The 17,606-nt window shown below is 39.8% G+C and overlaps 1 protein-coding gene across 1 annotated transcript in view; it reads right to left on the bottom strand.

Moving 5' to 3' along the window:
* Window positions 1-17,606, bottom strand: part of MNAT1 (MNAT1 component of CDK activating kinase) — a 95,953-nt gene that overhangs the window by 75,132 nt on the left and 3,215 nt on the right. The window contains exons 2-5 of the mRNA XM_009644619.2: window positions 17,001-17,153; window positions 15,134-15,207; window positions 6,241-6,344; window positions 1,879-2,019 (exon numbers count right to left, since the gene is read on the bottom strand). Of these exons, the coding sequence (XP_009642914.1) occupies window positions 1,879-2,019; window positions 6,241-6,344; window positions 15,134-15,207; window positions 17,001-17,153 (472 nt within the window). The remainder of the gene's footprint in view (window positions 1-1,878; window positions 2,020-6,240; window positions 6,345-15,133; window positions 15,208-17,000; window positions 17,154-17,606) is intronic.

The raw sequence follows: 17,606 nt of genomic DNA, 5'->3' as shown, positions 1-17,606 counted from the left end.
ACTTTTAGAGTGAAAAAAGACTGCTGGATGAAAAGTTACAGCCTTGAGAGATTTTTCAAGGAATCTTTCTTCTCATCACTGCCTTTGTCTACAAAAAAAATGAAACACCAGCTCCCTTCAGCAAAACCAGTGACAGGCTGCCAAGACTCTTGGCTTAGGAAAGGGCAGCTCTTCAGGAGAGCTCCTGAAACTCCTGAAGCGCAGATCGATGCTCTCTCTTCATGTCGGTGCCTTCTGCACTGGTTCAAAGAGGAACTCTACTTTTCCAGGAAAAGCATCTGTATCTTCAATAAGAACTGAGAATACATAGCAGGAATTAATGCTATGTTAATGCAAAATAAACTGAAGTAAGAGAGAAATTCTGATTTACATCTGCCAGGCAGCTTTAAACCACACCGACATAGCTGCACACACGTATGCATGCATACATACTTCTTTCTTCTGATTTCCTTCAAGGTTACACACAGATTGTTCACATAGGTGTTAGAGCATGTGAATGTGTGTACATGCGTGTCTGTACAGACATGTGTATTAAAAAAAATTGAGATCTGAAGCTTATTTAAATAACACATTTATTGAGCTTTCTCTGTGCCCACACATCATCATTGCATTTCAGATGCAGAATCAGTAGTAAATTCAGCCAGAGACAAGATCAATACAATTTCCAGAAGTAACCCGAGTTTTTTTTCAGTTATCTATACAATCCTCAAATGAATCCAAGCTTCGTTCACTTAAAACACACTCATACACAAAAAGTTCACAGTAAAAGAACATGACACACTCCGCAAAAAAATCTTTTTCTTTTAGTAGTTTTTAAATACAAAGGGACCACCTATCATTTAGGTGCTTTGACTCAAGAAGGGTTGACTAATGTTTGAATAATTCATGAGGTTACTTTCCCCTGTTCTCCACCATCTCCCCATCGAAGAGGTGGCTGAGCTCATGAAGTAGCTCCTGATTACCATTTTGCTTCAACACACTAGACTATCAACCACTATTCAGGACTGCTTAACAAGCCAAGAGTGGTAAGAGTTCACACTATGGCTGAACCAACCTAGTAGCTCCTCTCTACCCCCCTCACAAATTGCATGATCAGCCATGCACCAAAGCAGATGCAACTGTCATCAGCTGAAGGCAAAACAAGCAGGCAGTTACATAGCCTCAGACATGACAGAACCTCACCCATCATACATCAAGTTCAAGGTGGAGTACTCACCATATCAGCTATGCTAATGCAAGCCATCCTTCATCACAGTCAAAGCCTGGGGCTTTCATACTGTCAATGAATTAAGTAGGAATCTAGACTTTTATACTAGCCCTTCTTCAGATGTGCAGTCAAATATCCACCAAGTAAAGTAGTAGAGTGGCTGAACTCACTAAAGCAATTTCTGAAATATACCTCCACTTGTCAATTAGCAACAAGAAATGAGCTTTCAATGGAAGTTCATCAGGAAAAGAAAAGAACAAGAAAATCAAAACAGGTGGAACCAGGAAAAGAGCCTTCTTCAAATACCCAAAAAACCTTCTGCATTCTTTGCTACAATCTCATCCAGGATTAATTTTGTGTGAAACAACCAAGAATACTTTCCTAGAATTAGTTTCTAACTAGCACTGGACACTTGGGACATTGAATCCAATTTGGTCTATGAATCCCAGAATCACTCTTCCTTCGGTCCTTGCCTTACCAAAACCAGAATAGTTTGTAACACTGAAATGAATGATAGGTGAGAGAACAGCAACACAAAACATGCAAGACAGGGAAACAGAAAGGGGCAGATCTGTGAATTCCACAGAGTTAACTGTGGTAGAGGTGAATGTCAACATACTTGATGTTTGCTCTGCTACTGAGCATTCAAAGACTCTGGCTTTGTTACTCACCAGATCATCCAAGAGTGCCTGCTTATTCTTCCTTTTTATCATCTGCTGTAGCTGTTCTTCTTTCTGTATGAGCAGTCGCCTTTGTTCGTTTTCCTGTCGCTCTACCTCTAAGGCTTCCTCCAGCTCTTCCTGCTCCCGCGTCTGAAATGAAAATCAGAAATCAACTCATAGCAATCTTCCTCTTTGGGTGGACAAAGCTCACCCACAAGCTCTATTGCCTACCAAAGGACCTAGGACAGACCAAGCAATGGGAATGACACTGAATTCTACCTCTCAAGGTAGAATTTTAGGTACAACTTTGAGGTGATTATGATGATTGTACCTCCTCTTATTGTCCAGTGCAAAGTTAGATAATTTTTTTTCCTTGCTGCTCTCCACAGTAGGCAGTAACCATTTGGATCTTGGCTCTTTAAATGTCAGAGAATGACAATGGCTTTTCCTTACACCTTCAGTCTAAAATGAAGGCCCCGCTCTCTGCTCCCACACACCCTCCTTCTCAAGTGATGTAAGTAGGTGACCAAAAATACAATCCCACAATACTGTTTCTGATCACCCCCCGATCAGCTGCATCTTATGTGCAAAGTACACTGCATGCTTCTTAACAGTGATGTAGAAGAAAAATAGGAAATTGCAAATCTGTGAGTATTAGTAGAGAAGCTTACAAGCCAAAACATATTTAAGCATGAACTGTAAAAAATGACACATTCCCAGAAAATGAGGATTTTTTCCTATAATTTGGATTGAAGTCATATGCCACAAGAGAAGAAAAGAAAGAAATAAGTACACAGTGACTAGTTTTTGTTTCGGGGTTTATTTCTTGAGAAGTCTTTTTTTAACCTGTAAACTATTAAATCTCCTGTATTTGAAAATCATAGTGGAAGAAAAAAGAGGATGGCTCAAAGACAGGGGGGAAAGGATTACAGCTAAACAACTTTATACAGAAGAGGGAATCAAAAGAATATTAGTTTGGTGGTGAGAAGGTATAGGACAATTAACATACAGAAAACATCATCTAACTCTTCCCCACCAAAACTATCAAAGCAAAGGGAGATTGAGTAAAAATGCAGATATAATTAAAATTTTGTAAAATTTAAATGGATGATTAAATCCATGGAAGCCGTTTCAGAAAAACATTACTATAGCCAAGAGCTTCATAAAATCTGTTCTTGTAAAAAAAAAAAAAACACACCTAAAGTTATATCATAAAGCGATCTGATATACGGCAGAATACGCTGAAAAACGTCCCTTTACCAGGCATACCAAGCCAGTGGGTCCCAGTGAGGCCCAGTGGGTCCCAGATGCAGGAGCTGACACATCTCATCACCTGCCACCGAGACAACAGAAGCTGCTTTCATTTCGTAACTAGCAGTGACACTGGTAAAGAGCTGGTCACCAACCAGCGACCACCTGAAACTGGATTCTCTTCAGATTTAATGAAACAAACAAAAAAGAATTGCCAAGTTTCCAACTGAGGTTATTCCTGAGAATTAAAGGGATCTAGGTAGTTCAATCAACAGAACCGAAATGCTCAGGGTCTTTAAGATATTCCAAACCTCTTCCACATTTACGTATAAAGACTGCCTGGAATTTGCACTGAAACAGAAGAAAACTTGAAGCACTGGATAGACCTAGTCTGAAGAACCAGCCCAGAAGAATTATAGTCAGAAATAAGTAAACTGATATACAAACCTAAAGCAGATCAGACTACAGGAAGAAGGAAGAATTATCACAACTCAGATCAAATCCTTTCTGAAAGGAAGAACAAACAAAACAGTAAAAGAGAACAGAAACAAGCTCAATAGGTAGCAATGGTTGTGTCAAGCTTAAAGATAATTCAGACACAGTCCCAACATCTGAAGAAATAAAGGTGATCACAGCGAAGCCTGGAGTAAACTCAAGACGACAAGGGGAAGAAGTAAGTAGAAAGCGTAATAATGTTTCGCCACATTCAAAAAAGGACAATCAAGAGGACTTAAAATATCCACATCATGGAGTTCAGACAAAACTATTTCAAGATTGACCAAAGCAGCGAATGAAATTAAACACTAGTAACAAAGTAGGATGTAACGAGTCACCCTGTGACTGGAGAATAGCAGACAGTTAAGGAAAAAGGCATGTTTGGGAAAATTGTAGTCAACTCAGAATGAAGGCTATATGCTGACTGAACTAACTATAATAAAAATAAATTTATAATGACAAGAACTCCTTCTCCAAGAGTTCTGCAACTTCTAATCCAAACCTGTGTACTTAAACTTTTTCTGTGCATCCCGCATCAAATTCAGAGAGATCTGGGTTAGTACACGAGTAGCAAGATCATGAGGAGCTGGCTACAGAGATGAAAAATATGCCTGTATTGACAGAACAACAGCCAGTTATTCAAATCCTGAGGTGACAGGTTCAGTAACTTAATATTTTGGTTTGTGAGAACGAATGACACAGTCATGAGGACAGAAGTCACAGAAGTGAAAATAACTTACAAGACCATGGATTTGGAGACATTAATTAATCAGTTAGAAACCAAAGAGGAGAAAACCTGATGCACTACTTGATCACTACTGATTCTGAACCTCACATAAGACAGTGCTACAAGAGAAGAACAGCCTTAGGATCACACATCTCAACACGGAAAAAGTGTTCTTTGCTAAGAGGCTGTTAAGATCTCTGCTACAATACTACATTCAATTCTCGTCCCTTCTGCTTGCCAAACACAAATTCAACCAGGAACAGGCAAAGGGTAACAAAAACACCAAGAGGGACAGGGAATATCTATATTCCTCAGAAGCAAACTATTGCAGGGGACAGAAAAAATTATGTCAGTCCAAGAATGAAGGGACAATGACTGGCCATAAGGTGTTTAGATGAGAAATTAGGACACCTTTTACATGTAAGGAGTACAGTCATTCCAAAACCTGCCAAAAAGAGCTAGAGAGAGAAAGCACCCTTTCAGCTTTTGGGAGAGCGGTAAATTTATGGGCAAGATCATGCAGTTTTTGTAATAGCAACTGCATCAAGTCTATTATTATGTTTCAATTGTTGAATAAGAAATAAGAAAAGAAACGTCTCCAGATCTCCAGTAAGTCTGGATTCACGCAGGCTTGTCCAGCTTCCACCAGACAGCCTCTAGCACAGCAAGACCGTACAGTACAGAAAACAGAAGGCCCAGGGGGCTTGGGTGGGTACAGAGTATTACTGTGCTGCTTGATATGATCACACAGCTAGTGCACAGGCTGGCTGCGAGTCACGTACATGAAGGGAAGGTGGGCTGCAGGCAAAGCGCACTGTTCTCACAGTGACCCTAGAGGTTGCACCTCCACTCTAAAGACAGACATGTAGCCAAAGATTTGGCAGGTCTCTTCAAGCTCTGACGCATAGGATATTGCACAGTGTCAGAGACAGGATAACAGATCAGAGATGGACCCCTAGGGAAATTTCCTTGCCTTTAAAAGGAAGAGGTTCAAACAAACATTTTTCAGATTCCAATCTCCTCCTGTGAAATCCTAGAGCTACAGAAATCACTGGGAGTTTTGCCACAGACTTCAGGGGAGTGAGGATTTCACCCCTACTGATTTGAAAGCAAGTCCTTAGTGCAACTGGAATACAAACACAAAACCTTGTTATGTCACACTCTGGGCAGACATTTTCCTTCAAAAACCGATAACAATGTGTATTTTTATACTGCAAAAATATTTAACAGATTAAACTTTTCTTACAGAAAGAAATGCTTGCAAGTTTATTTTTAAAGAACAAAATGATATCTGAGCTGTATTTTAGATTAATAAATCTTCAAAGAACCATGTGTTTTGCATACAGATCATGTATACAATACTCCTGATGTTATTGTTATCAGCTCCTGAACAAAAGTTTTAATGTTTGTTTCAACATCTTTCATTTTAAATTTTGCATAAACCAGACCTGTGCTTTCCCTCAACTTTACAACTCTCTCCTGGGAGCTTCATAATGTCTGCGTCTGGATTCCTTTTTTCCTTTGGATGAGAAAGGAATTATTGTCCTGGTATAGGAATGGACTTGGTCTCTCCTGGATATTGTCCAACGACACTGGCAGCACACATGCGGTGGTGATGTATTAGATGCAGACTTTACTGCCTGTCCCTCTTTTTAAACTCTTCCCAAAATGAAGCATAACTACATTTCAACTATCAATTTAATCTCTTTAAGCAGCACTAAATATCAGTGTTGCAGAATTATTAGCATAGTTTGGTTTTTGAACACAAAGTGAAATCTGCATAGTGCCTTCAGCTTTGACTTGTTTTTAAGGTATCACAGGAAGTAGTCCGCTTTGAAAATCCTTTAATTCTTTAACTAATGAATAAAAATTGTAAGGGAGAGGAGACATGAACTAACCAGTTTTATCTTATTTTTCTGAATGACTTCTTTGTTATCCTTTTGGTACAGCTCCATTTTCCTTTTGGTGTTCTCCAGATCCACATTGTTGGTCAAGTTAAATACTGCGTAAATATTAGAAAGACAGAAAGTAAAAGTGTTAGTCTGGCATGCATGATATGACAAAGAAATACTACAAAGAAATACTACTCTTATGTTCTTTACCGCTTCTAGCACCAGATATAAACATCACAGTAACAGAATTTATTTAAATATAACCCATAAAGTAAGCCACAATCTGTTAAATCACTGCAAATTTTAACAGAAGCCAGCAGAGTTCCTTTAGGTTTATACACCTGTAGGAGATGAAAATTTGACTTTTGCATCCTATTTTGTGACACTGATAATTATACACATGAATAATCATAATATTATTCATAAAACATTGACCTTTTCAAGTAGCTGTTAGGGGTAAGAACACAGTGATTCCTATAAAATTAGAATCATAGGATCCATATTCCAAGTATTCCAAAAGTAAATTAGACTAAACGCATACATATTAAGATAAGGTTAGAAATTAAGTCGTTTCATTTCAATGCACAAAGACTACAGAAACTGTTTGAATTCTCAGGTACCCAAAAAATTTTCACATTATTTGATAACTTAAAAGGCACCAATATACAATTACCTTTATTATGAGCAATCTGCAGATGCATCCAGATTAATAGGTGAAGTGACATTCTTTTGATGTCTCTCGATAGTGACAGACTATATCTCACATAATTATGAGCAAGCAGGGTCGGCCAGCAAGCTCCATAGTTTAGCACAACATTCCCAATTATCTACACATGGCATGGAAGATAGCTCAAGAAATTGAAGAGTTTCTATAATCAACAGCCTGAAAGATGTAGATGGTTTGGATGATTAGTAATTTGATACAACGCCTGAGCCTTTCACCTCTAGGTCACTGGTTCAGTTGTGGGTCAAGTGAATTCCAACTGAAAGCCATTATCAGTGGGAAGTCGCTTGGTGATCACCATCCAGAGCGGATGCTGGGCTCATGCCCATGGCATTAAAGCTATTGGAGACTGCCAATGTACAGCACTCAAAGCTTCTAAGAACTTTTTCACGTGGCTACAGCAAATTTACAAGAGCAGCAGAGAAATTTTGCACTGCCATTGATAAATCCTTCGCAAGAAAACAACTTTCAGTGGAAATGCCAGCACTAGACTTGGAAGGTTTTCGTTCAGTTCTCTCTTCCTAAGTTCTCAAGCGACTAGGGCCAAATGCACCACTGCCAAGTCATTTGTATAAGTAAGGCTGCTAGAGAGAAACAGAAGGAAGAAGCATGAAGTCTGTTTTTACTCACCAGGATAGCACACATCTCAGTTTGGTAAAGATTATATCCCTTCTTTCATCCTCTCCACAGGTAACATGGCAGAAACGAACTTTTAGGAGGGTTCTAGGTAAACCAAACCATAAATAGCCTAGACTGGCAAAACAGTTGAGAGCAGCAAAGGAAACAGCAAGAAATCAAAGCAGGGAGCAAATGGGTGTGGAGGGGGGAAAACAGGGAAGGTCCAAAATGCTAGAGTTGTGGGATACAACTCAGTTCCACAAAGCCAGATGTACAGCAGCTCACTTACTGCCAAAAGGGGCAGCCCTGCTCTTACATCCCTCTTCCCAGGCACAGGTCTCGCCCTTTCCCCGGCTCTCACTCCAGGGCTCCCTGGATGCTTTGTAGTGACAACTGAAACCCTCCAGTAACCTGAACTGGCTCAACAAAGGGCCAGACAAGTGCCAGAGACAGTACGAGGGAAGTAATAAAAGTGTACAGATGGGAATAGGAATACTCTCTTTCCAGGAGTACTGAACCACCACATCAATCTTACTCTTATCAAAAGTATTCAGTCTTTCCTTGAACTGCAACAAAAATGGCTAGGCAAGATATAGCTGAAGAAATTCCTAACCTTAAGCAAACAAACAAAATGCTATATTTATTTTTCCCCCCTCTTTTCCAAATAATGAGCGACATCAAGAGGACTGACATTTTAATTCAGCCTGGCTCCTACGTCAGGTGAACTCTTCCACCCCCACCACATCATCCTCACTTCAGAAGGAAGATCTGAGATGGTGGCTGTTTTTGTGGTTTAAGCATTTGGTTGGGAATCAACACCTGAGTTCAATTTCCAACTTTGCTGCTGTTCCCAGGCAGATCACTGGGCCTCTATACTGGAGGTCTCCACAGGTAAGAATCAGGTGTAGGGGAATAAAGTTTCCTTTCTCCTATACATTGTCTGATGAATCTCTATACTACAGCTATATGTAGCACCTATCTCTGTAGCCTTGATCTCATGTCAGGTGAAACCTCTGCACACTGCTAGAACCCAAACAAGACGTTCAAACTTCAGCTCTTTTTTTTCTGGTAGCAAGTTATGCATTTCAAATATATTAAATTTTTTTCTCTCCAAAAGGAACAATATTTTCCAGTTTCATACTGGAAACAAGCATACACTTTCTGGTTGTAGCAACATTTCTTTAGTAAAACACATTATTTTAGTCTAAGTTTTTAGCATTTTAATGAAGTTTTGACCTCCAAATTTCCAGCCTACAGTTCCCAGCTAACAAGCAGCTTAACATGAGTATTACAGCAGAGAAGAATTGTCATGTGAAAATGCTGGCAAACAATCAGATCAGGGCTCTGCAATGACAGCAGCTGCATGGGAATGTCAGCACTTCCTACAACTTAAATCCACACACCAGCTCTCTAAACTCTTCAGTGACGACACAAGAAAGAAATAGCATATGAGACATGCTGTGCTAGCAGGATGCCCAGATGCCACCTTCAGGTGCAAGAGGAGGAGCAAGATGAGATGCCAAATGCCTTTAGGCTCCTAAACATCTTGGGTATTTCTCTAAAAATAATCCAGCAATAAGCTGATGGTCTAGGTTTTGCAACTATTGCTGCTGGAAACATTCAGGGGGGTTTTCTTCCCTCCTTTCTCAGTTATCTTTAATAGGTTCAACTAGTCACAACCTAAGTTTGTAAAACAAAAACGGTGAGGTTTAAAAGTCATACTGGGGAAAGTAGGCAAATTTTAGACATAGGCAGATGTCTGCCTTTATTTAGAACTACTTACAAAAGCAGGTTTATATTGCTACTTGACATGAAGCAACATTTCCATGTAAGAGATTTGTTTCTGCATCAATGTTTAAGAACTCTTCAATATCCACCTGCGGAGTCACCTGAAACACCCACTGCTCTGCTCGCAGCAAAATGGAAGACTGTTTGTTTCCCCTTCTGTTTTCCTGCTGTGGCTGGAACCAAACCACAGGTAAAACCCCCTCAACTGTCAGATCTGCTCATACCATGCTGATCCTGCTCTGTCAGTCTTGCTCTACTCTGTCACTTGAGGGTATGGTAGGACACCAGCAATCAGAAAGATTCATATTTCCAGTGCCCTCAAAGGCCAGAGCAGATTTCTGCCACTGAATATTGATTCATAGTCATTGAAGAGGAACATTATCTTGGTCCTAAGCATCTGCTCCTCAACACCAAGTTGTCCACATTTCAAGACCTAAAATACTGAAGAGCTACATTTTGTTGCAACAGTGTTAAGACCTGGATGGCTCAATATCAACATCAGTGTCAACAGTTGTCCTTTAATAAATTAAAAGAATATCTTCCCTCCTACAATAAACACCTTAGCAGAAAAACAAACTATGCTCTTTGACACTGCATGGTTACCAGTGGCCAACCAGCCAGCCAAAACATCTTCCAAAGTATTTTCTAATATATTTTTCATGAGCTTCAAACATCTTTTCATCAATATTCATAGAACACAAACTCTTGCCATGTATCCTTGCAATTACAGCTGACAAGTCCATTTTGTAAGGGGCACTAGGCCACAAAAAATAATTCCGAGATCATTTATTTCTCTTCTCCCTTGTCCCTTCCACAAGTTACTTGGCATTTAAAAACCAGTAAGTATGAAATCAAAGAACACAGTCACTAATACTCAACATCTTACCTTTTACGTAGCTAGGACTATGCAGCTTTTTTTTTTTCTGCTTTGAGTTTTGCCAGAAATTTATTTTAAATATAATTCTGCCAAATGGTCCCTTTTTAAAAAAATACAACAAAACAGATTATAAAACTAGAAGAACCAGGAAGAGTTAAAAAAAAAAAAAAAAAACCTAACTCATATGCTACCTACCCCCAAAAAATACTGGTCTAGATCTGAATACGACTGGCAAAGCAGATGGCTAGTTTGAAAAGGTTTCAAAGAGAAGCCAGACTTATTTTTGTCCATGTTGAAATATAGCATAAGCCGATATAAGAGGCCTGAAACCCTTCAGGGGAAAGAAACAGAAGCTGTTTTGTATGCAACAATTCTTTATCTACTTATCCATCTCACATTGGTTGGTTTATAAAATGACTTGCCTTGAGACATCTGTTGAAGTATAACAGGAAGACTATTGTGTTTTTCTGAAACATTTCATTCTATTTAGGTAAAACTCCCTACTTCTGAAATTCAGCCTCTACAGAGAGACTTTCGCTGCTTTTCCAAACAACAACACTCATTATGCAATTCTACAACAAATGGAAAAATATTTGCCTAGTTATAAAAGAAAAAAAAGTTATAAAAGAAAAAAATGGGACAAAAATTTTAATTACGTGGCACAACAACTTGTCCAGAGACACGGCAATATGAATGAATGTCACTCCACTGCAGGACTTAAGTCCATCAAAATCTCCCTGTTTCAGTCTGAGGTACTGCAAATTTTCTGAGACTTCTCCTCCTAGTTCCTTAAAAGACAGTAATGTTACCATGTAAAAATATTTGTTATTCAACTACTAGGAACATGCCCTCTCTGGCAAGACATCAGATGATTACTCTGATGACAGCGATTGATCTGCATTGCTGGTATGTGCCTACTGAAAAATTTTAAATTAGTAAGTATTAGTTTGTTATAAACAATATTCCTCCCACCCTGCTCCAAACAACCCCTTGATCATCATCATCATCTTCATAAATCACCAGCTAGAGACAAGGAATGGCAGAAGAACAACTGCTTTGGGCAGAGCACTATAAAGGGATATACCACCTCATCTTCAGTCTGACCGGAGAGTCCAAAGCTACTGCGGCACCTTCTGTTAGTGCTTCCAATGCCTGGGCCAACCTCTGCCCCTGTACTTTTAAGAGGGATAGGAAGGGGTGAGGGAAACAAAAGATAGAATCTTAACAGATCCCTCCCAGCCAGCATTTCTGTGATTATAACAAAATAATCAGAAACAAAAGAAAACCCACAGCTAAGCCAGAAAAATCTAGTTAGGTATTAATAATTATCTCTGTTTATTCTCAGTTGTCTTTTACTGGGACAATAATTTTCCAGCAAAATACCTTAGCATAGTAATAAATGACTGAAATCACTCAGCCCCATCAGTCTAAGAAAGACCATTTTGGCTAGAACAATGTGGTACTGAAATCTGTGTTCCGATGAGATGACTGAAATGGATCTTTGATAAAGCTGCCCAATTTCCAGCAATACCATCCTCATGCACACACACAGAGGGAAATAAAAACATGAAACAATAAACACAACCCACAACTGATCATAGATACCAAAATCCTTTCTATCCAAAGATCACTTGTGAGATAAACATTCTGAGCAAGACAAGTCACTAGGCAGCTGGTATTGCATAAAGTCTTAAAGGAGTAACGAGATACAGGAATCCAAAAGGCACAGATACAGTAGTCTCTTTCCAAGTTGAATGTACTGAATGTTTTTAAAAAGCAATAATTACCATTAACAATTGTGTTGCGGTAATGCCTAGAGGCCTCATTCAGGTATCAGGAGAATGGTGCCAGGCAGTGTCTATACGCGTGCTAGGAGGCGGGCCCTGCTCTGGAGAGCTTACACACCGGGTTTTGAAAAACTAGCTATGGAGATACTTGGGGGAAGAAGAAAATCTTGGGGGAAGAAGAAAACCTTGTAGAAAGAGGACAAAATTTGCATGATGTCCAGAGATTTAACTTGTAGCCACACTCTAAGCTTTAACCTTGCCCCCCCTCCTCATACAGGCATAGACCTGACCTATCTGATAGATGTAGCCCACGCTTTTCCCAAAGGCGGGTTTTAACCCTTTTACTTTATTTTTCTTCCTAGTGTTAATGACAACAAACTGTGTTTACAATGTTCTCAAATTGTCCAACTGATTTTTCTTCTGGGGAAAACTTGCTTTAAAATGTGGTTTCTATTTAAAGCCTTGTATAACGCATTTTAGCCCAAAGCATTATTTAGTGGCTACATTCTAAACCACTTCAAAAATGTGTTTTTTATAAAAGAAATCTTAAGAGGTGACTACCCTAATGTTTGTTTGACCTTCCACTCTCACACTTCTGCTGTACCGCCCAACTCTTTTCTTTAAATAGAAAAAATCTGTAGGTATAACAATCCTGATATGAAGGGGGAAAATGTGTTTCAAGTGAGGTCATATATCACATCGATGGAGTAAGACAGTACAATTGTTGCAAATGTTGGAACTGACCTACCTGAAACATTTGGAAAAACTATCAGAATTATGCCAGGGTCACACAAAGTACACTTACACAGGATGTTTACATTTTGTCTCTGCCAAGCAACTACTTCATTTAATCCCCCACAACAACTTAGAAAACAAAACTTAGCAGCAAAAAGAAAACAGGGTAAAGCTGCACTTTGACCCTCCCATGGAAAACCTGAAAATTTGGGGCAGGGGGAGAAAGAGGAAATCCAGTTCTCTGGCTCCCTAGCTTCCTAACCTGGCAGCTTGAACAAGGACCACCAGCTACTGCCAGCCTGCTGTATGTTGGCCCCACAAAGCAAAACTTTGCTCTGCAAGTCACTACACCCCTTCTTTCCCTTCTTGCAGCCTAGTTTTTCCACATGCACAAGCAAACAGGGAATTCATATACACACACAAAAAAAAGAATTAAGTACTCTCAGCAGTAAAATGTGAAGTAACCAGAGCTGAAGATGCCTTTAACCCATTGTTGAGCCATGCCACACACAACACGCACAGCAAAAACACTGCAAGAAGTCACACAACCACTAGTACCAGACAACTGGCAGGTGGAGAGCACCCCAGGAGTGCAGGCAGGGAAAGGCTCGGGGACACAAGAACAATCTGCTAAATTTGAAAGCAAGATGTGTGCAAGGAGCTTTGTCACCAGGGAAAGGGGAACAGGGCTTGAATTCTTACCCAAGGTGATGTTCTTGAATCTAACCAGCGCTCCAGCTTATAGATCTGCTAGTTAGTAGCTCATAATTGACCCCTTCAACAGTGAAAATTAAGAGCCTTCTAACTGCACCCCTGCTTTCCAGTCATCACCCTGGCTGCTACATGAAGAAATCAGGAGGTAGTCATACTTTCTATTCCTTTTAGTATTTCAGGTGTCCCTTTTGCGCAACTAGCTCCAATTCCTAACAACCTTATCTACTGAGCTTCTACATTATGCATTTGCAGGACCAGCACAATTACAGACAAATTCACTCTTCTTCACAAGGTTCTGAAGACCAGCCATGAACTCTGCTGCTTCTAAAGCAAGTTACCAGTTCAGGCTCTGGAACCATTTGAAATTTAACAACCTAATCCCAAGAGCTGGAGAATCATAAAATCCTGCAGAAATTTATGAGATTCAGGCAATTTCAGGCAAGACTTCAACTCCCTTGTTGCAGACCCCAGAAACCCTTGTAACAGCAGTAAGTAGGAAACCTGTATTTAAAGCTACATAAATAAAAAGCAGTTTTCCTTTCCATGAGCACACAGATTCTTCCAGGGTCCTCTGGCTACGATGCAACCATTCTTTCTACTCACTCCCTCCTTCCCCCACACCACCTGAAAAAAATATACACACAGAACTACACACACATTGTCTCCTCCAGATACTTGGACCCGTATGAGTGTGCCTGGTGTTTCCCAGCCACACGATTTAGCTCTCCAGCCTCAGCCTTCTGATGCCAACAAAAACATGATACATTACTCACAGTGGTAAGTGTACCGGATACGTTTCTACAAAACATCACAGTGCAAAGAGGAGCAAGGGCTCCTTTGAGAAATCAAAGGGGAGTAGCATCTCCATGTTTTCCTTCAAATCACGTTCACTGCCCCTCCTGGATGTTCTAAGCCACCTCTTCGTTCTCCAGTACAAAAAAAGAAAAGCCTCAGAAGCTCATAAAACCCAGGAAACAAACCATTTAGGAGTCACTCCTTTGAACACATCCTTGTTTTTCTAAGCAAAATCCATCACGCCACCATAAATCACAAGTCACCCTAACTAAGAAGAAAATAAACTCTGTTGATAACATAGTCCCTTCCCAAAGGGCAAAGTTCTGCATCAAGTAATCCAAAGAGAAAGAAATCAATGTCTGTTCCTAAACCTTCTCCTTCTGCAAAGCAACATAAAATGCTACCGCAGTGGTATGTAAGGTCATCAGCTTCAAAGCAGCTTCAACTACTGTACTTGCAGAAGCAAAAATGATGAAAGACACCATATGGCTTCTGTCATGGTAGATAAAGCTAATGGAGGCATATAATGAAAATTTCAATTTCTCCTCTCTTTGTTTAATCTTTCCCAGTGCAGCACCAACAACCCCCTGCAAGCTTTTCTTTTCCAGCTATAAAGCACTACTTCCTCTTTGAATCATATTTTTCCTCTGGCAGACAAAATGTTTTACTTAATGATGTCCTACAGTTCAGCAAATATGATTAAAAAGGTACAGAAAAAACTAATTAGATAAGCATCTGATACTATGATAAATCCTATTACAGAAGCTCAACTTAGACATTCTCATAGGCAGCTGAGTCAGAAGATAAAAGCCTATGGTCTCATGAGCACAGCACATCAAAAATGCAAGCATTAAGGCTTACCGATTTCTTCTATTTCTTCCAGGAAATCATTATATTCACTTAGACTGGGAAAGTCATCCTCTCTTTTATTATATCTTTGAGAGAAGAGAAACAAGTATTTATATAAGACACAAAGATGCAATTTCAATTCAACGAGGCTCTTGCTGCAAGCATATTAAGTATTGACCTAGTTTTGTCAACTGTGTGCTTTGCGGCTCGCACAGCTGACCAACGTACAGAATCTTTAAAAGGAGACAGAAGCGTTTGTTTCAAAGGAAAGGAGCCAGCCTGGCATAAATTGGTGCTATCTTTGCCCACTGTTTGCTGATTCCTTTTCCAGGGTTACAGGTAAACAGAAGCACAGAGGCTAGGATATATTAGTTCCAAGCCAGCCCTTCAGCATGAGAAACCTGTTAAACAAAGGCAGGCACAACAGTAACACCCACAAGAAAAGCTTTTCTAGAAGTTGTCAGAAAAGGGAGTTTGGCTTTGTGCCAACAAAAAAGCGTATGTCAGCAGCAAACTGAAAATGCTACACAATTATACTTCCTATCAATAGACCATTCCACAACTCGTTTATCCAACTGTCAATAGATGGAAAGCAGAAAAGGGAGTTTGGCTTTGTGCCAACAAAAAGCGTATGTCAGCAGCAAATTGAAAATGCTACACAATTATACTTCATATCAATAGACCATTCCACAACTCGTTTATTCAACTGTCAATAGATGGAAAAAGTAAAAAGATGAAGGGACTAGAACATGGACAACCTCTGAAAGTCAAGACATGCTGAGATTCTGCCTGCTCTGTGGACCAAGGTACATGACACATAGGAGTGTAAAAATCTAATCCCAAGAACTCAGGCCAAACTTCAATTTGGGGACTTTTTTTCTTGCCTTCCAAAAACTAATCTGGCAAATCCAAGTGGGCCAAGCATTTTATGTTTTCTGTTCTAACTACACTTCATTCCATGTTTAGTCAACTAAGTTGACTTCATTCCAGTTTGACTTTTGTTAACTTCAGTAGTCTTTATAATCAGACATAAAAATTATTACTACTTTCCACATCAGCATCTTGGTATTCAACGATGCAGTTTCCCCACATCTCAGCAGTGTCATATGATTAATTTAGTATTGTACTAAGTCTCAGACAAAGGCTGCCAAGCTTATAATTTACCTGTATGTTCATTTTTGCACACACAACTCCCCCTAGATTTATTATGTTCCATCAAACCCTTCTTCTACCAAAACACCAACTGGCTCACTTGTTTTCCTTATAAAATGTTGTTTCTTGGCCACAAGGAGTGAGATGCAATTTTAGACCTCATTTATCTCAATTCCAAGAGCTTTCAAATCTGCACGACAGACTAGTTAACGAAAGGCTTGTAAGGAAGCATTTCCACTAACAATTGCTGTGTAAAGTAGAAAACAATGTGGATATAGCTTCTCTTTGGTCCATTTTCATTTTGAAGGGAACTGGCCTTAACTTACAGAAGAGGCCCCCAGGGAACAAAACAATCAAGGTCCTATTTCTTGCCCCATTCCCATGTTCATCCCCTCAAAGGGAAAGCAGCTGTAGTCCTCAATATCTAATCATCTCCATTTAGGAGGCAAGTCTTTGCCAAGGGAGCCTACATAGAAACACCCAACATTTTATAACATTAAGCAGGAATCCCTCAAGGCTAAATTGAGAATTCAGCCCTCAGTTGTTGCACAAAATCAGATTCTCTGAAATCCCTCTGTATTAAAGAGAGTCAAGTTTTACGAGTGGTCACTTTGAGAAAAAAAAAAAAAAAAAAATCTCCTCTATACTACTAGACGAACACATCTTTTTTTAAAATGGTGGTCCATTAAATACAGCCACCTTCTGTTATTTAACTGGTGACACTCACATTTTCAGCACTTTCTTCCGAATTTCCACTTCCTTGTCGACAGCAGGATCCTCAAAGAGCTGTACCCTGAAGTTACTCTTCCGCAGGGGGGTATCGCACTCCTGGCAATTCCCAGCCCCTCTCACAAACAGCAGTTCCACACAGCTCTCGCATCTGCGGGAGAAAGGAAGGGTTATAAAGGCAGACACATGTTAAACAGTAACTGCAACACAGGACTGTCCCCCTTTTGTGTTGTTTCACACACGCACAATGAATACACAGCAGATCTCCCCTTGATTTCACTATTTCTTCGGCACCCAACAGTGGCAAGGAGGCAAAGGCTCTCCACCATGGCTGAAAGGAAACGATCTCAGCAGCACAAATGCATTTATTCTCCCTGCCCACACAACTCGGCCTCTTTGCAGAGACTGAAAGTTAATCCAAACGCAATGATGGGGCTCGTGTCAAGGGGAAGCTTGTTAATATTGACACCATCAAACTTACTTTGCATGGACCAGACTGCAGTATCCTTATTTACTCTGAGCACTATTTTGCTGCACAAAAAGACCCGTTTATTTTCTTGATGCCATTCATGGTGCAAGGTACTATTCAGCACAAGCAGGGATA

The sequence above is a fragment of the Egretta garzetta genome, unplaced genomic scaffold, assembly GCF_000687185.1.
Source record: "Egretta garzetta isolate BGI_Z169 unplaced genomic scaffold, ASM68718v1 scaffold858, whole genome shotgun sequence".
NCBI classification, from domain to species: domain Eukaryota; kingdom Metazoa; phylum Chordata; class Aves; order Pelecaniformes; family Ardeidae; genus Egretta; species Egretta garzetta.
This window is presented reverse-complemented; position numbering and strand designations above follow the sequence as displayed.